The following is a 19936-nucleotide window of genomic DNA, read 5'->3' on the forward strand; positions in this document are numbered from 1 at the left end:
TGGCAGGGACAGTCAGAGCTTCAACAAGGTGGCCGAGCGAGTCCTGCTGCGGCTACAGGAGAAGCTGAAGGGTGTGGAGGAGGGGGCAGTGCTTAGTGTTGATGGACAGGTCAACCTCCTCATCCAGCAGGCCATGGACCCCAAAAACCTCAGCCGACTCTTCCATGGCTGGCAGGCCTGGGTCTGAACCCACACACTGTTCCAGAACTGATGGAGCCTTTACACGTGGCTTTATGTGAATGGAAACCGACAGTTGTGACTGTTATGAACGTTTTCATTGTTTACACTGATGTGGGGCTGTACAAGAGCTACTGTGACCAGGTCTGTGCAGTAGTGATGGGTTCATGTGCACTGTCCCATCACAGACTGCTAGCAACTGTGTTATCACTGCTCATCACCACTGGAAGAATTACTTAAATTGCACACACAGGAAGTGCCAGACCTGATCAAGGGTGTCAGATTTTATCAGCTTTGCTGTGTAATTACCAAAGTGTTATTTTATGCCAATAGTGTACTACTAAACTTGGACACAAGGTATGTAATAAAATGAGACAATATGTAGTCCAATAAAATATACTAATCCAGTTTGATCGCTGAAGTCTGGGCTGCTGTCTCCACTGCCCTTGGCTGTAGGAATATCAGTAAATCAACATGCAGTTATTAATAATGTTCAGTTACCACACAATCAATCAATCAGTCAGGAGTAGCCAACAGCCACAAGAGGAAATCTGTAAAGCAGAAGACATTTTCTTTCCATTGTGGCTTAACAGGTTAGCAACATTTGTTTTATAAATAAATTATTCAAATTACTTCCCTTACAGCTCAGCTTGTGACATTTGATAACAGATAAAGGTGTAAACATCAAAAGGACCAAAATAACTGCGCTACATCGCAGACTGGAGTTATATGCACAAAGGAGCCCAACATCTCTGCTGAACCCTACCCACATGCACAGGATGGTCAGACTAAAGCAGCAATTCAGTCTCACAAAGGCTATGTCTAAGTGTCACATGTTCCCCTTAGACTCTACAAGTCCTGTTTACACTAGTGAGGGGAAGAAGTTATTTCTGTTAAAGAATTTGCCAAGACAAAAGCTCAGAGTTCATGACAAGTTTTATATACGTCAGGCCAAACCACATCATTCTAATACACTGATAACTATCAGGTCAGAGCAGATAAAAACTTCCTTGAACTTTCCCCACAGGCTTGACATTTTGATAGAGTTCTGTACACAAACATTACACAGAGGGAGTGTCTCTTATTAAACAGTGATAGAGTTTGATGTGAAGTACTGAGGTCAGTGCCTTGTTTGTTTTTTGAGATCCTGAAGGTGAAAGTTAAACATCATTAAAATAATCCAGGAACCTTGTTTGCAGGTATTGGGAATAAACCTATGCACTGGAGGTGGTGTGGGAAGAGCTTGGGGACAAAACCAGTCTAGGTGGCCCTGGCAAACATTCTGCACTTCCTGGCTTTTATAGACAGTAGTGGTTGTATTTTGCATTGATAAGTTATGTGAAATATCTAATGCTTGCTCTAAACAAGAATTACATTTAAATTACAAAAGATTTATGCTTCAATGTATCTTTTAAGCAATAAATGAAACCTAATTCTTCCTCTGTACTGAAAGCTTTATAATGTGGGTCCATTTCTACTTTGCATCGAGTTGTAATACCACCACCCACCATCAGGTGGCTCTGCCCCAAACAAAAAGGTCATCCCTTACCTTGAATAAATGCCAGAAGGGGGGGGGGGGACTGCTAATTTATAATAAACAAATGCTAGAGCCTTTCAGGCTAATAGAAGTGAAACCATTTTGGGGGGAGGAAATATTGCAATTCTTGTATTTAAATCAGAGGTGCTTGTATAATCTTGTATAGTTTTGTACAATCAATCAAAAAGGTAGAGTCAAGTGTCAATATACAAAATTACACACTGCCCCCCCATTAAAAAAAAGACTGACTGGAGGTTAAGTGCTGTGCTAAAAGAACAAACATTCAAACTGATGTCTATACATTCTGACCTACATTCAACACAGGCAAAGTTTGAAAAACACTAAACTATTGCCACAGCAAAGGAAAAAAAAATTATATATATATTTTACACAATCAAATCAGTGTATTACCTTTTAACTGTCCATTTCAGATTCTAAATTTATGCACTCTGAAGTGCCTTTCAGTAAAATTATAACAGGAATAATACCATTACAAATGAGCAATACATTTTTCCTCCAGTTAGATATCTTTTGTAGTGCTCAAGAAAACACCCATTTCCCCCTTCAGTAGTAGTAGTAGTAGTAGTAGTAGTATTCACTTCAGTTTTGAACATGATCAAGTAACCAATTGAAACTGAATTCTTGCCTCTTGTGTCTAACTTGTTAAAAAAACAAACACCACCACCACATCCCAACCTGATTTCAGTCAGAACGGCACAGTCTGCCCAGGACCCCAGCCTGAGGGCATCATTTGATGCGATTGCGTACTAGTGAGGACTCATCCGTGATCTCGCCATCTCTGTGGCGCCTCCTACAAGGCACCAGGAGTAGCACCAGAAGGATCAGCAGCACCAAGGTGCACACAGCCATCAGGGTGTAGGCCAGCACCCACATCAGGGACTCCTGCAGCAGGGCTCGGCCCACGCAGCTTGAGGCCGTGCCCTCTGCAGCAAACGGACCTGAGATCTCCGCCACGGTCACACCCTCGACCTCTGGAAGAGCGGGAGATCGACCTCAGCACAGTGATGTAGACGGCTTCCGTTCTGAGGGAGCAACTCCTCGTGCAGTTTAACACAAACCCCCTCAACTTGATGCGGATGAAATTCTGCTCCGACAAGTTGACTACTCACCAGCACAGCTGCTCACCGCAAAGCCCACCCGCACGTGCATGCGGTCAAAAATGACGTAGAAGCCCTCCATGACAGTGGCACCGATCACCAGCCCGCTTGTGGAGGAGGAGATTCCAAAGCGGAAGCAGTCCAACATGCCGTCCATGTCCATCACGGGCTGGATGTAGAGCTGGGGAAACAATAGCCGTCACATGCATGGAAGCTCGTTCTAAAGCGCAGTATGATGCCTGGAGAAGAGTGACGTTAGCTTGACTGCTGATTACAACCGTCAGGTAAAGGCCTGACACTTCTGCATGGGGAGAGCAGGGGTTGTAGGGTAAGTGATGCTGGTTTAGGTATGCACACAAACGTTAATACGATTTTATCATCATAGTCTAATTACAGCTACAGCAAACGTAGTCACCTTCCTCTGGGCAAGTCTTCCCAACTCTAGGTTCGATACGAAGAACAAGTATGCAACGAACCAAAAACTTAAAAGCGTACGCCCATGGGTTTATTCAAAGTAGTAAGGAAAACCAGAATAAAATGTAATAAAATAAAATCATGTGATCTGTTCACAAAGTCTCTTGCTTTGCTATTCTATGAAATTTTACCACAACACTGATACATACACCTGTAACTATACAGTCATGTGTAAGGGCTTCAGTGTTTTTCAGGGGAAAATGTGTACACACACACACACACACACCACACACACAGATATTGACTTGAAGACCATGTATGTATTGTAAACCTGGAGGAATTTTGAAGGAACAGTAAATCCCTTCGTGCGTTTCTTTCGAACAGAGGAAAGGGTCAAGCCTCACTACCCGGGTAGACGGGTTAGTGCGTGACTGCACTGTGCGGACGTGGCCACCTGTGACGTCACTCACCACACTCTGGCAGTTGTATTCGTTCAACCCACCATCTTGAGTTTGCTTGTAGTTAACTAACTAGGCAACTGAGTCAACAAGCTCATTCAATAAAACTCCTCTCGTGTTGACACCTCTTACAACATATTACATCTTAAAACCGCATTCAAGCAGCCAAGATAGCTAGAGCCATAACAGAACATGATTAGTCTACACTTAGCTACCCAGCGAGTCAGGTTGGGTGAATGACTAACAGCTCTTCGCGTTGCTTCCACTTTTAAAACAAAACCTTTCAGTATGTAGAATAACTTGGCTAGCAAGTTTATAGTTATCTAGCTACGTACAATCATCGTTATTACGCCTTTAGCAAGATAACGCTAGTTAACCTAGTTAGTCTGAAGCCTCAAGGGGTGATGCACCGAGTACGGCAGCAAACACCGTCTCCCTCACAGTGCGCGGTCAGCTGTCCAGTTACTAGGCTACGTGTCTCAGTGTCCGGGTTCCACTTACAATTGTCCATTTTTAAATTTTTTTATTTTTATATATATATATATATATATATATATATATATATATATATATATATATATATATATATTTTTTTTTTAATGTTCTCCTGATACATTAGTGGTGAGTGTAATGGAACAGGACTGTCCAGTTCTGGCTCATTGAATAGGTGGTGACTAGCGTCACCCCCTAATCCTGACCTTATAATGACCCCATACAGTGCACTAAACACGCACAAGCAGTGATGTCATGAACACCAGGATGAAGCCAGAGACTTCTGTGGTCTCAATAATCACCAGGTTTCACCCTTCCCTGGTGACAGACCTACTCTGCTCTGTTAGGTCCAGCCCTCTGCTTTACACAGCAGCAGGTGCAGTGATGACAATTAAATCATAGTCTTAACAGCTTGTGGCAACCTCTTGCAGTGCCCAATAGCGTGAGGCCATCTTTGTCATTGGCAGAGACAGCTGGCTCTGCTCCATGCCTGAGCCTTGCCAAGACCCAGTAGTGACAGCTTACTGGCCAGGATGTTGGGTTTTCATTCTGAAAATATGCACCGTCTCAGCAGAACCTCCACTGATTGGTTTACCCAATCCCATAGGTTTCCCTGGGGATCTGTTACTGCCTTTTGCAGCTCACTGGACTGCTGGGTGGTCCAGTGGGAGCGTCTACCAGGCCTGCCCAGCAGTGGGGCACCTGTGTTCTCTTACTCCGCAGGATTCATATTCAAGGCCTGGAACTTGATGCAATGCTGCATACTGCACCTCCTATGAGCATACTTGAGCTGCAACCAAGTTTTTTTTCTTCTTCTTCTTCTTCTTCTCTTGATTTAAGATTATATATCAATTAAACAATTACTACCCGTTTCACAGCACACTAGTATTTTGTGTTAAGCTGGTTGCTGAAACAGACCGTCACCTGCAGCCTCACCTAGAATACGTTCACCAGCAGCTACTGGAACAAACCAACCACAGTGTAGGTTACTGCAGGCCCTGTAGGGAGGTAACAGCACCACACAGTGGCTGGGCAAAAACACTGAACACTTCACACAGACATTCCTCGGTTTCCCTAAACCTCTGCCTGGCAGGATTCTGACCTGGGGAAGAATGGTGAGGCGGAAGGACTGGCTGGAGTTGGTGGCCCTGAAGTAGAGTGACAGTCTGGGGAACAACCTCCATGGAGACTCTCCTTTCAACCAGCAGGCCAGCTTGGTCCCAGAGAAGAAGCCTGAAGAGAAGTCATGGACCTGGAGGAGGACCGAGTAAGAAGGACCAAGGGTGCTTCCCAAATAAACACCGCCTGTGACATGCTTTTTTTTTTTTTTTGCACTAACCATTTCAGAACAGCAAAAGATGTAACACACAAACAGCATTTACAGAAAAAAAACCAAAAAAACAACTTTTCAGTGCCATCTTGTGTCCAGCACAGTTGAATTTCAAACATATGAAGCTGTTTCATTACAAGCAGATAACCATTGTGTAGCGATGGCGTACCAGAGCTGTCTGGGTGATGGTCTCCACCACCGCATCGAAGACGACCGTAGGCAGTCTGAGCAGTGTCGTGCCACTGTCCACAATGGCTTTATCGGTGTTGTACTGGGGAATAATAAAATGATACATCCTTTATATAATGACAGGACGTGCATGCTAGTCAAGGCCTAGATCAAACAGAAGGATGTAGTGGAGGCCTTGGTTCTCTGGCTTTCGTAAATAGGATTAGTCTGTCCTCACACCTACACAACATGAAATGCAATGCCATGTTTTTCCCCTTCGTCTTAAAAGGCCCAATCTTGTCCAAGACTTTTATAGGTATTTCCAGAAAGAATGTATGTGAGCTTTTATAAGGTTAAATAATCCACCATCCTCTCCACCGTCACCTTCACACTGTGTGCGTGCGCATGTGTGTAAGACTGGCTGAAAACGGCACAGGAACTAATGAAACCTCACTAACGTCTCAAGCACATCTTTGCATTAGAAGAATGTTAATTACATTTTTGGACGATAGCTGGTACAGTATCTAACGTAAGAGCAAACAGAACCTGATACCTCCCTGCAGTCCAGGTTTAATTTCTGGTCGTCAAGGTCGAGTCTCAAGACCTCCACTTGGTAGTACCACTCGTGCAGGACAGGTGTGTACCATACTGAGCCCTGGTACAGCGTGGGCTCCACCCCTCCCATAATCTGAAACACACGACATGTAGCTGAAGTGACATCGCAGTGAGTTTCCCTTTAGGAGCATACAGGTCTAGGTCTTAAATTTAGACCTGATCTGGATGTCAGTTAGTGGTGGAGCAGGGCTGTTGCACAGTAGTCTCAACAGGTGATGGCCACACCCCCTCCAGACAGCCCCTCCCACACTCCCAGCAGACGCTCAGCTCTCTCTGCTCCCTCACCAGCTAGCTGAACCTCCCAGGAGGGCCGCACTGCAGTATGGAGCATGCAGAGCCCGAGCTCTCAGCTTCCTTCAGTGCCACACAGTTGGCAGGTGTTGCCCATCCTGAGGGCTTTTAGCTGATATTTCGAGATGGGTGCTGCCTATGGCGCCAATCCACCAGTCTGGTGCCGAACTCGGGTCTTGGCAACCTACTCAGACCTCAACAGCATTCAAGCCCAGCACTAAGCAACTGCCAATTACGAAGATGATTTGAGGTCAGCTGAAAGTTGTGCTCACATCATTTTGTGTTGTGACTGTGCAAACTGAAGCTGTTCCTGGATCAGGATAAAAAGGGCAGCATTTTGAGCACTCACCAAGCTGCCAGCAGTGGTGTCACCTGAGGCACGGGCAGGAACCCCTGCTCCACACATCTGGAGGGAGAACACATCTGGAATGCCTGTCTGCTGTACGACGGAGTTAAAAAAGGGCTCTACAGATGCGTCTGGCTGGGAAATGGAAGAGCAACATTTCAACACAACCCACAAAACGTTCTACTCAAATGTTAACTAGGAGTCTGGTTGGAAAGAGCATGGGGGGAAAAAATGCTTTTAATAATAAATGACATGTGCACATTAAGATTTTAAATGTCAGTTAAGAGCAAATGCAGAACATTGAAGACACATTAATAGTTTATAATTACATTTATTGCATCACCACATATTTACAACTTCAGCCACTCAGCAGTGCACCATCACATCACAAAGCAGGCCAGGCCAAGGTCAACACCCCCCTCAGCCGCCTCTCACCCGAGCCAGTAAGGGGTATGCCAAGCCCAGGATACCCTGCCAGTTGATCCCAGGCAGAAAGAAGCCATCAGAGGTTAAGATGGCAACAATGTTGATCCTGATGGTGTCGTTGGGGCCCTGAGGGAGTGTGATGACATCTGTGCCCAGCTCACCCTGCCACTTCCCTTGGGTGTACCGGACCGCCACAGTCTGGTCACCACTCTCATAGGTGCTCGATCTGGGGGGCATATTAAACAAGTGAACTCAAACCATAAAAGGGTATAGTGCTTAGAGAAGGCCCTGACAAACCCAAACACACCCACCCAGCCCATGTGTTTGAGGTCATCAGACCACTGCAGTTCTCTTTTTGCTCAGTCTGCGTTTTACACTTTAGGTTTGTCACTCGGGTCCGTTATTTACGGCGTTTGGCAGAAGCCTTTATCCAGAGTGACAGTACATGCACTCTGAGCTGAGCACATGACCTTCATGTTCCTACTTCCACATGCCATTAAACTTTAGTGCAAGATGTTGAGGAGAGGGAGGAGCAGGCATGTCTGCTTGTACTTGGCAGGGTCGAAGAACGTGGTGACGTAGCGGTTTGGCGTCGCGGCAACTGCGAAGTTACTGCTTCCCGTATCCACCAGTATGTTCATCTGAAAGAACAGGAACAGCAACAGAGTCACTGATCCCAGTTAGAATCACTGGTCTGGGTTAACTGGAGTCACTGGTCTGAGCAATCACGCTGCCATCCTGCCCAGAGGCATGAACCTTCTTGAAAGTTCTTAGGTGGAGAGAGAAAACAAGAGAGCAACAAACATCCCAACGGACCCAGTAACAAGATCTAACTGGCACTTCAGAAGACTACACAAGAGTCTGACGGGCTTCAGGAATCCTCTACAACTGATGCCTCTGCCTTACTTCAGCACCCACACAGAGTTAAAGGTACAATCCTGCGCAGCATGAGAACTGACCATTAAGCTACTGAGTCCCAGTCAGGGATTCAGTTTTGGCACGCCATCGCTCTCCCCCTCCACATATGCTCTGGTTTGGCAGCTGTACCCTCGCAAGCGACAGCAGTCGTAATAATGTCGTCTGAGCACCAGCTCAACCAGGGGGAACTAATGAGCTAACAGTAGTGCCATCGTGCCGTGTGGCCAGACGGGCCGCAGACAGGGCACAGCAGGCCTTACTCATTGTTAACTCCATCATAAACCCAGTGACTGGCAAACACCTCCCACTGCCCCATTTCAGACCAGTTAAGCTCTTCAGCACCAACATTCGTAATGGTTTATTACTTCAAAACACACAGCTTGGGGGAGAGAGGAAACACTATTCAAACAACACTTCCTTTTTAATTTGGTATGAGGGAAAAACGTTTCTGCACTTTCACTTTACCAGTGATTTTGTATCTGCTCACAGCCCGCGCGCTTCCGCGTGGACTACAGACGTTTCTAAGCGGTGCCGGTTTTAAAGGGTTCGCCGCTGACCGACTCACGCTACAGGGTCCAGCTAATTCATTCAAATCGTGTTCGGATCTTTCGACGAGTCCGTTGCGTGGTGCAAGACCGTCTGTCCCGATCGTCAGCCAACGTCCTTTTCTCTCCGCTCGGGCTTCCGCATCGTTCCCGTTGCTATTGCCATATTACCATATTCCAGTATTTAAATCACCAGCATGCCCGTGCACAGCGCGAGTCTCCCCGGTCTCCTCCGTCTACCTACCGCGAGCCCATTCTCCCGGCGCCTCCGCCGCTCGCGCTAGGCTAATTGGCACTCATTGAGACGCCCTCGTTTAATTGGCACTCTGACGCGCGACCACATCTGCTACCTGTTTGTAGCAATTAGCAGATGTGAGCCACTCGAGCTAAGCCTCCACGGACCTCCACAATTAGTGTCTCGTTTAAGAAGCCCCGCGTCAATTAGCACGAGGAGCATTAATTACACTTCGGGCTGCGGTCTGGGTCACATGGAGGAGATGAGAGGGACGCTTGGTGCGGTGAATGTTTTACGCAGATCAGCCAAGTCACTGCATTCACGCGATGTGCAGCTCACAGGACCTGCACGAGCTCTGCGTTAGGGCTGTGTGGGACGCATAAGTGAATACTGAATGAATGTCGCGTGTAACGGTCACGTGCCTGCGATGTAACCAAGAGGGGTTTTGTTTTTATTAACAATTATTGCTGTAATTTTATTACTGGCGTTTCAAAACACGAATGCGATATAAGATACTGCATAACGTCAAAGTGCCTACTGCCAGACACCGAGAAATATTTAGTGTCGTCCGCCCAGATGCACTGAACTGGATCACCGTCACCCTGTGACTCCAGCGCAGCGAGACCCCCGCAGGCCCGCGCGCGCACGCTTGTAATCTCAGTCAGCTGCCTCGCGAGCGCAGCTGCAGGCCGCGGGCCCTGCATCATGTGCGCTCATGTGAGCTCGCGCTCTCACACCCACGTTAGACTTATCAAGGAGGTTCTTGGTCTCGTTGCAGCTGCCCGAAGGCTTGCGCAACGTCTCTCGCATCACATGCTGCCCTCGCACGCGGGTGTAGGACTAAAACGCTCGGCTGCTGCACACCGCCTGCACCGTGACAGAAGCATTAGCTACCAACCCGAGTCAACACCAGGAGCCGAACTGGGCTCTCCCGGAACTACGTTACCCCATTCCCAACTCTAAAAGTTGAGTCGTGATGAGAAGCCCTACGCGCCCGCACATAGTAACACGGTGACATCCACAGACCCGGTCCCTTACCACGGTCCGGTCCTAAAGGTCACGTACCGTCTGGCCTGGGGTGCCGATTACCATCTCCATGTAATAACCTCTCCCAGAGTCGCCGTGTAGGTTATTAATCATGTTCACGAAGCTGCCCAGGCCCGCTGGCTCCGAGGCCAGGGAGAGTCCGCTGGCGTTGGGCTTTAACGGGCCCAGATCCAGCTGCTCCGAGGACTTCAGCTTCCCAGCAAACATTCGGAGAGGGACCCTATAAAGAGAGAGCGCCGTGCCAACGCAGAGAGACAGCAGTCCCATTCGGAGAGGGACCCTGTAAAGTCCCTGGTGCAACACCGCGCCCATGCTTGGCAGTGTCGGGTCAAAGCGCAGCGGGTCGCTCTCTCGTCCCCATTTCAACTCTCCAGAAAGATGCGCGTCCAACAACGTCCTCCGACGGGGTTGTACACGCGTAATCTGCACAGACGCGAGGGCAAAACCACAAGGGTTGTACTTTATAACTTCCTGAAAAAAACGTTTGACGGATATGACGATTAGCAAACATTCCAGCACTTTATTGGAAAGGGCGGAGAAGGATTCAGGAGGAGTCACTCGAGGTCAAACACGACCCAAAACAACCCTAATTGTTCGGAAATTTAGCCAGACCTTAAATCTAGATCAACCCTAAATTCTTGATTTAAATTCCAGATAACGACCCCTCATGCTGATAATGTTATTTTATATCCGATTCTAACTTTTTGTCGGTTGTATATTAATCAGTCTATACGTTCTCAGTATTTCGACCCTGCATCTCAGATTGGCTCGACACAGCTGTCTTCACTATCCATCCACCTGGTCGTGTCCGCATATCTGTAGGTGCGAGATATCGCAACACATCCAGTTATGGACCAGTTGAATTATTTTGATGGGGATGAGATTGTAAAACATTGTAATTGTTATTGGCAGACGCAAAAATACAAACATGTTTTTTTGTCTTTTGCATCTGCCAATTAATCCAAAGAATTCTAGTATATTTGTGAAAATTACTAATACAGCTGTAATAGTAATTATTAATTCAAATGTATTAATTACAGTGTGTCCAACAACATGTAGTATCCAGTGTCTTTGGTTTTAGCTAAATATTTAAAATTCGCTAGTAGAACCATCTAAGCAATATTGTTATGTAAACAAACAAAAACAAACGCGCAAAAAAAGACCCCTGCCCTAGAACAAACGTCCTCCGCGCTGCAGTACTAGCAGAGGCCAGAGGGGGGCACTGCATACCAGTTCCAGCGGCGTGTTGAGCACGGAGCAATGAATTAACGTGATTAGGAGAGTGGCCAGGCGCGCGTTTGTCCTGCCAATCAACTCTCCTGGAAACCCACTTTCTAATTCTGACAGAATCTGACAGAGCAGGGCCAATCAGAGGACACACTGCTATTCCTGCTCTCTCTCCTCTTTCTTTCCCTCTCTGTCTGTCTCTTTCACTCATTTAAGTGCTATAGTTCATTTTATACCAGTCCCACCTGCACTCTTACACAGTCACTTTCAGTCAGTTCATAACGGTGTCTGGTGTCTCGGTGAATGCTGGTGATGACTGTGCATTAAGACTATAAGATTCTGAGTTTGCTGTTAGATCACAAACAAGCCAGAATTTGCTATAAACATCTCCTGCATTTTCATGATCTAGCTAAGATGTATGAATACCTTCTCTGGAAGTTGTTGTGAGGAACCCCAACAGCACAGGAGCTGCACCACCTGTTGGACATTGTTTTAGCCTTGGGGGCAGCTGTGCGCTGCACAGTGCCTTAATCAGCAGGCGCTTGTACCAGCCAAATTACTGGAGCAGCCATAAGTCCATAATGCTCGTCTCAGACTCAGTGCATTTGCTGGTATCTTCCAGGCAATGTTGGATGTTGGGTAACTGTATGCAGGAATGTGGAGCTGGACGGGCTGGGATTAAGGTGGAGGAGTGTTTGGAAGTACAGGTGTAGGAGCAGGGGGGGTTCCTCATCATGACCACTCTCCAGACTGCCCCTGTGGGTGAGGGGGATCAGAGCGGACGTCCAAGTCTGACAGCTTCTCAGAGAGGTTCTGCAGAAGGTTTCTGAGCTCCACTCGAACACAGCGCAGAGTTTCTGGTGCCAAGTGGTAGAAACGGGCATCTGTGTGCCTCACGCATATGATCTGTCTGTCTGCTACACTCATCTGCTACGCTCCCTCTCTCTCTCACTTGCTCTCTCTGTCTCTCTTGCTCTCTCTCTCCTGCTTGGGGGCCCCAGTGGCCCCCTGGGCACAGCATTGGCAGGCCTGCTAAACTGGACTGAGCAGAGATTTTGTTAAGAGTGTGTTTAAACATCTGTCTGAAACAACTGGTTCAGCTGTAGCAGTCAGATGGGCACAGAACATCCCTAACTGTGTGTCCTGTGTCCCAGAAACTTTTCAGATGAAGATCTCATATTCAGATCAATTGAAGATGGATTATCTGTCCTCTAATCTGCCATGGATTAGCAAAAGATAAAATTATTATTATTATTATTATTATTATTATTATTATTATTATTGGTGGTGGTTTAATTTCAGCCCCATAAGGTTCAGATTTGGACTTTTCTTGTACAGATGCATCCTTGGATACCCATAAACATCTAGAAAAGCCCCTACATTAATGGGTTTTTTTTTGTTGCCATAGTCAGAACTAAGAATCGGCTTCTTACCAACACAGCTGTGGTTAGTCCTCCCGCTCTCTCTCTCTCTCTCTCTCTCTCTCTCTCTTTTCTCTCTCTCCCTCTCCCACTGTCTCCCTCTCTGTTTTTGTCTGTACCCTCATCTGCTGTCTGTGTTTCTCTGATTGTCTGTCTGTCTGTCTGTCTGTCTCCCTCTCTCTCTTTCTCTCTCTCTCTCTCTCTCTCTCTCTCTCTCTCTCTCTCTCTCTCTCTCTCTGTATGCTGTATTATGTCAGCTGCTGACATGCTACAAGCAGAACAACTAGAGCACAGCGCTCCTGTTTCTCTAGCAACGCTTCAGGAAGGAGAACAGACAGTGTCAGGCTTGAAATTCCTTCCCACTGTCTTCTCTGTAATGGGAGACCCTGACCAGTACACTATACTGTGTAATGGGAGACCCTGACCAGTACACTATACTGTGTAATGGGAGACCCTGACCAGTACACTATACTGTGTAATGGGAGACCCTGACCAGTACACTATACTGTGTAATGGGAGACCCTGACCAGTACACTATACTGTGTAATGGGAGACCCTGACCAGTACACTATACTGTGTAATGCGAGACCCTGACCAGTACACTATACTGTGTAATGCGAGACCCTGACCAGTACACTATACTGTGTAATGGGAGACCCTGACCAGTACACTATACTGTGTAATGGGAGACCCTGACCAGTACACTATACTGTGTAATGGGAGACCCTGACAAGTACACTATACTGTGTAATGGGAGAGCCTGACCAGTACACTATACTGTGTAATGGGAGACCCTGACCAGTACACTATACTGTGTAATGGGAAACCCTGACCAGTACACTATACTGTGTAATGGGAGACCCTGACCAGTACACTATACTGTGTAATGGGAGACCCTGACCAGTACACTATACTGTGTAATGGGAGACCCTGACCAGTACACTATACTGTGTAATGCGAGACCCTGACCAGTACACTATACTGTGTAATGCGAGACCCTGACCAGTACACTATACTGTGTAATGCGAGACCCTGACCAGTACACTATACTGTGTAATGGGAGACCCTGACCAGTACACTATACTGTGTAATGGGAGACCCTGACCAGTACAGTAGACATTTGGCTGCTCTGTGCTGCTCTGCCGTTACAGGGAATAAAAATAGTTCCCTCTGTCTCTCCCCATCTCCCCCTTTGCTCTCTTTCCTGAGAGGCATAGCCGTCCTGCGTGTGCCACACAGTGCGGCAGCTGCGCCCAGGTCAGAGGGAGGTGGAATGGCAGAGCCCTGTTGCCTCCCTGCCACCCTCATGCTGCCCTCTCACTTGCCCAACTGCCCCTCTGAATTGCACAATTGCCCCTGGGGGTTCAGAGAACCTGCTTGCAGCGAGACGGGTGGCAGTCAGCAGGCGTTGGCTCCGCCCTGCACGCTGTGACACGCTGGCTGTTGTTTATGGTTTGATCTTGCTGTTGCTGTCTTTAGCGGTCCCATACACAGAAAGCAGAAGTGTTCGAGCTGGCCGAGAAGCTCGAGTGCTTTCTCAGTGCAGTGCATCATGGGGAATGTCTTGTCAGGTGTTATTGAATGCTCTGGTCCGCGCCCCCCCCCCCTCAGGCCCAGTGGATTCTGCCGAAATGATTACTGTCAAGGCCAGTCCAATAATGCTGCAGCTCCACTGAGCTCCACGTCTCCCTGTTCCCTCCGTTCTACGTGTTTCAGTCTCTTGCTTTCTCTCGCTCCTTCTCCTCTCTCCATCTCTTTCTATCTCTCCCTCTTTCTCTCTCTGTCCCTTTTTCTGTATCTCTCCCTCTCATTCTCTCTCTTTCTCTCTCTAAGATATACACCCTGTGATCTGCATCTGTCACTGTCTCCTGCCTACCAGTGTGTTTTGTGAAGCTGTGTTCAGATAACAGCACGGTAATGAAACCAGGGAGCTCCCAGGCACACACACACACACACACACACACACACACACACACACACACACACACACACACCAGCACTGCTGTGGCAGGGGATAAGAAAATGCATGGTGTGCGTAGCTCTTGGCTGCATGTGAGCGATTGTGTGCAGAGAGGGGAGCACTATAGCAGAGAGAGAGAGAGAGAGAGAGAGAGAGAGAGAGAGAGAGAGAGAGAGAGTGAAATAGGGGCGACTTCATACATTTTTATGACCACATGAGATAAGGTCAGTTGTGTGCCATGGTTACTAGGCAACGCTGCGCCCCTGAATTGAATTGAGTTGTGATGCTGAGGAGTCAGATTGAAGAGCTGGATTTGACTCACTTTTTTAATTTAAATTTTATTTCTTGCATTTGTTAACAAGCTGGACGCTTCACTGTGTGCAAAACAAACGTCCTGGGCGGGTCGGTGGCTCTGAACAACGTGCCAATTTTGAACGATGACAGCAACCGCCCTGATGTCCAGACTTACCTTTGTGATGTTCCGCATCATGTGATGTTTAGTTAGACCTCTGGGGTGTCTGTTGGGTGCTGGAAGTCCCACATGGCTGGCAGCAAGCCCATCTCATCTCTCATCCACTCCCTCTCTGCCCCCATCTCCTGCTCCATCTTCTGCTCACATTCAGAGCCCCTCTGTGTCCTAGTTTAGCACTTCAAGGTTGGCTAGCGATATGTGCTGCTCCATGCCTTCTGGCTAGCCAATAGCAGACAGGCAGTGGTTGCAGTAGCAGGGTGGGGCTACGGCGTTGAACAACAGCACTGTGAGTGGCTGGTGGGAGCGGGAAGTGGTGGGGGAGGGGAGACCGGAGGGGGGAGGGGGAGGAGCTTGGAGGGGCGGGAGGGGCGGGGGTGGCAGGAGGTGTGGCTACCAGCCTTCCAGGGATGTGTGGCGTGTGCTCTGGCTGGTCACACTGGAGGCTGGGAGGATGCAGCCTGATGTGTGAAGCACAAACAGTGAGAGAATGGGGCGGACGCAGGAGGGCTGGCTCACTTCTGATCATATATCTGAAATCCAAGGGAGACTTTCAGTTTGTTTACAAAAAAATGCTGGATCAGGAAAAGATTAGTTCTCTCCCTCTCCCTCTTTCTCTCTCTCCCACTGCTTTTCTATCACTATAACATAGACAGTTTAACAGTGTTGGATTACAGTAAAACAGTACAAGATTACACTATAACAGCATCAATATACAGGATTAGAGTACAATATAACAGGATTAGATTACAGTATAGCAGTGTTAGATTACAGTATAACTGATTTACAAGTTCTCAACATGAACTTACTGCTTAATGTCATTAGATTACAGTGGCGCAGAGTTCCAGTTCATAACAGTTTATTAACTTGTTTATACTAGTTAATATGCCAAAACCAATAATGCAGCAGGAAGCAGAGTCACTTTAAGATGATCACTCGTGTTAAAGGTAGACAGCTCCACCCATTGCCCTACCCTTCACCCCGCCCTTCGCCCTGCCCACTCCACCTGCACCTCCCTCCTGGGTCCACCCTGCTTGTAATCTCTCCTATATGCTCTGGATGGTGATGCTGTGTTGGGCTTTTCCAACCATCGTGTGTGTGAGCCCCTAGGTTGATGTGGTGGTGTGGGACGGCAAACACTCCAGAGTGCGTGTGCGTGTGTGTATGCGTGTGACACAGATGATGCTGTGTGTCTTTTAATCCAGTAATGTTGGGGGCTGTGGTTGTTTGGTCTTAAAGCGGCCGACCGCAGGGCCTCACCAATCACTCAACCATCCCCTGTCATAAAGGTCAGGCAGCAACAGTGGCAGACTGCTGGACGAGGGGCGGTACTGGACACGTGAAATTGTTGGGACTTTAGCTTTGTCACTGTGAGTCTTATCAGGTTTCCTTGATCTGTGTTTGTGCAGGCATCAGAGTTGCATCTACAGACGTGTTCTGTAGCTCCATCATGTGCAGACAGATGTGTAATGCGATGCTCCTGTGCGTGTCTGTTTGGGCTGCGGGGGGATGTTTGGACCCAAGTGCTTAGTGCCCTCATCCCTGCCTTTGTTTAAGATTGCAAAGTGCATCCCATGGCAGTATTGTGGGAGTTTTTATTCTGGGCTAATGGGAAACACCGGGAAGGCGAAACATGAACCACTGCTGGGTGAGTCACCGTCGTCGGGATGGTAGGGCATCCCTGATAGGCCCGTGTGGGACTGAACCAAATGGAACATGGGATCTGAATGGACTGGTCCGAACAGGGGCCTGCATTAAGGACAGCCCTGATAGAGTGTGTGTGTGTGTGTGTGTGTGTGTGTGTGTGTGTGTGTGTGTGTGTGTGTGTGTGTGTGTGTGTGTGTGTGCGTGTGTATGCGTGCGTGCCTCTGTGCATGCGTGTGTGTGTGCGTGCAGAAGCATTTGAAGTGAATGCTCTTGAATTGTCTTGTATTTTATAACACTGTATTATATAGTGTCCCTCAATCTGGCTCTCAGTACAGACTCTGAAACTAATGTTTTTTTCAGTTATCAGTTTTCTACAAAAAATAAAATTCACTTTGAAAAATGAAAAATACGACCAGTTAATGAAAACTAAAGAATGAAGAATGCTGAAAGCCCCAGCTAACTCACTTTACTAGTTAAACCCCAGATAACCCTAACCCTTGTTTGACCTCAGATACCCTTGATCCTTTTTTACTCATCAGCGGTCCTATCTTCTCAGACTATGTGCTCAGCTAAACGCAGCCAAAACATCTTATAACTCCTCCCTTTAAAGGAGAACATTCATAGCCATAGAACCACAGATAATCTTATACACACACACATACACGCGCACATGCACACACACACACTTTCAAACTTATTTACTTTATAGATCATCTACTAATTATTACAAAAGCCATTTCCTTATGAAACCTGGTGCTGTTAACGACATGCCACAAAACTGTGGTGCAGAATTGCCTCCCTCTCATCAACTGACTGATGGCTTCATCCCAGCATGCTTTGACCAGTAGTATTAGTTCTCTGCATTTATTATTGTTTAACTGCTACTGGCATCATGGTTTGCGCTCCTGGAGGGGATGTTTGGACTATGTTGCCCAGTTGACAGTGCTCTTGTGCAGACTTTGCAGACGACCTTGCAGAGAAGTGTGTGGCACTAAGGCACCTGTTCAACAGAATGTGAATGTGCATACTATGTTTAGCTTTGCGTGCTGTATTCATCCTGTTGCCAAAACCAGTTTGGGAATGTTTTTGTTTTCATTCATTGAGCTGTACTCTATAATCACACTCATCTGCTGCTGCACTAATACTAATTATAATAAAAATAATAACCATTTTATCAATAGAATTCTGCATGAGATTCCTTCTCATCAACCATTCAGTCAGGTCTATACTGTGGCATCAATCAGGTCTATAATGGGGTCTCTGTTGGTTCTATATGTGATCTCTGTCAGATCTATACTGCTCTGTCTGTCAGGTCTATTTGTCAGGTATATATATCCTCAGATCAGTACCATGGCCTTTGTCAGATATATACTGTAGCCTCTGTCACTTCTATTTGTCAGATTCTGTGTGGTCTATACTGTGGTCTCTGTCAGGTCTATAGATCTATACTGTGGTCTCTGTCAGTCTATAGATCTATACTGTGGTCTCTGTCAGGTCTATAGATCTACACTGTGGTCTCTGTCAGGTCTACGGGTCTGTACTGTGGTTGTGTTTAGTTTCTGTTTACATAAGAGACTTTTAGCCTCATTCGATGTGCTTTTCAGCTTGACAGAAATAATGAATACAGAGAATCTGGATCAGGGCACTAATAAGTGAACCAAGGCAACAGTGGTGAGGATAAACTGAGACCAAGCGGAAGAAACCTTGGCTTAAACTTTTTAAACCATGGCTCAGAATATCCCATCCTCCTCTGGTCATCACCAGAACCACAGCTCAGAAGATCCCATCCTCCTCTGCTCATCACCAGGTGACAAGCTAATAGAACTGAATGATTGAAGTTTATTTTGTTTTTAACTTTGACTCAGTTTGATAGCAAGTTAATGATCCAACCAGGCAGGGGTTCCATGGTGCTCTGGCTGGTCTGAAGGTCAGACAAGCAAGAACTCTCCTTCAGGGAGGGGCAGAAGGGCAGTAGAGCACAGCAGAGAAGAGAAAGGGAATGTTTGGAATGCACTGGGTAGTTGTGTATGGTTAATCGAGAACAAGACTTTAGTTCTAGTTCTAGTTCTAGTTCTAGTTTTAGTTCTAGTTCTAGTTTTAGGTCCAGCTGAAAGGGAAGTGCCAGAGTCTGGCACAGACATTAGGGTTGGGATCTTATTTTTTAAGTGATGTTTCTGTCATCTGTTGCCATGCAGTACTCTCATGGTCACTGAAGCATGCTAAAAACACAGTTGAGTATCTTAGTTATGATAAACTGAGGCATGATCCATGCATGATGGTTCTCCTACTCCCATACATGCCCAAGCTTATGGCTCTGATTTTGATGTCACTTCCTCCTGGGTGTGGATGTGTAGTGTTTGTGATGGAGAAGGGGCAGTGTTTCACACTTGTCTGGGTGGAGAACCCCTGCCTGGTGTTGTTCTTGATGGAGGTGGAGGTGGCCGTAGACACAGGATGTGCTTGCAGTTGCAGCTGTGCTGTGGTTCTGTTCTCTTAGGTGAGCAGCAGACAGAAGCTTCCCTCCGTAGACAACCCCGCTACCCATAATTCCCCTGGATACAGGCGTGCCAGGAGTTGAGCTCTAGTCCACCATACTCACCACTCAGCCTCAGTGACCAAGTTTTCCGCTATGGGTAGGGCTTTTTAAACTGTAGTTTTGTCGTCATCAGTGCATATGCAGAGGATGTGTTCCTGCTTGTTCCTGCTTGTTATTTTTTAAATAGCGATTAAATTTGAAAGTATTTGAAAATAAACGTTGTAGAAGCTTTATGAAGTAATTTGCATATGAGGTATACTCGCGCATAAAACAGACACGTTGAGTGTCCTGGAACAATGCCAAAAACCTACACTGTAACATTGCCAGTTTGGACTTAGTCATGTAATTTATTTTTATCATTTGTAATTATATATTCGCATACAATATTTTAATGCAGTGAACACAATTAATTCGATAGTTAATAAATTCAATTTACCGATTACTTCACATTTAAATTAAAAAATAAAACATGCCACTGACAAGATGACTCATAACAACGTCATGTCGGCGTTAATATTTGTCTTAATACTGAATCCAAGATACAGTGTTATTGGAAATG

At 46.7% G+C, this 19936-nt stretch overlaps 2 protein-coding genes across 2 annotated transcripts in view; one reads left to right on the forward strand and one right to left on the reverse strand.

Moving 5' to 3' along the window:
* atm (ATM serine/threonine kinase) overlaps positions 1-1623 on the forward strand; it is a 32739-nt gene extending 31116 nt beyond the window's left edge. The window contains exon 63 of the mRNA XM_035528355.2: positions 7-1623. Coding sequence (XP_035384248.1) covers positions 7-187 — 181 coding nt within the window. The 3' untranslated portion in view covers positions 188-1623. The remainder of the gene's footprint in view (positions 1-6) is intronic.
* Positions 1096-10607, reverse strand: bace2 (beta-secretase 2). Its single transcript, XM_027022288.3, has 9 exons — positions 10136-10607; positions 7925-8013; positions 7382-7598; positions 6950-7081; positions 6248-6382; positions 5696-5797; positions 5299-5448; positions 2845-3013; positions 1096-2706 (listed from the first exon to the last, which is right to left on the reverse strand). The coding sequence occupies exons 1-9, from the start codon at positions 10427-10429 to the stop codon at positions 2462-2464; spliced, it is 1533 nt and encodes a 510-aa protein (XP_026878089.2). The 5' UTR covers positions 10430-10607; the 3' UTR covers positions 1096-2461.
* Between the last annotated feature and the right edge of the window lie 9329 nt (positions 10608-19936).

Source organism: Electrophorus electricus, chromosome 11, assembly GCF_041902795.1.
Source record: "Electrophorus electricus isolate QZ-2024a chromosome 11, ASM4190279v1, whole genome shotgun sequence".
In the NCBI taxonomy this organism is placed as follows: domain Eukaryota; kingdom Metazoa; phylum Chordata; class Actinopteri; order Gymnotiformes; family Gymnotidae; genus Electrophorus; species Electrophorus electricus.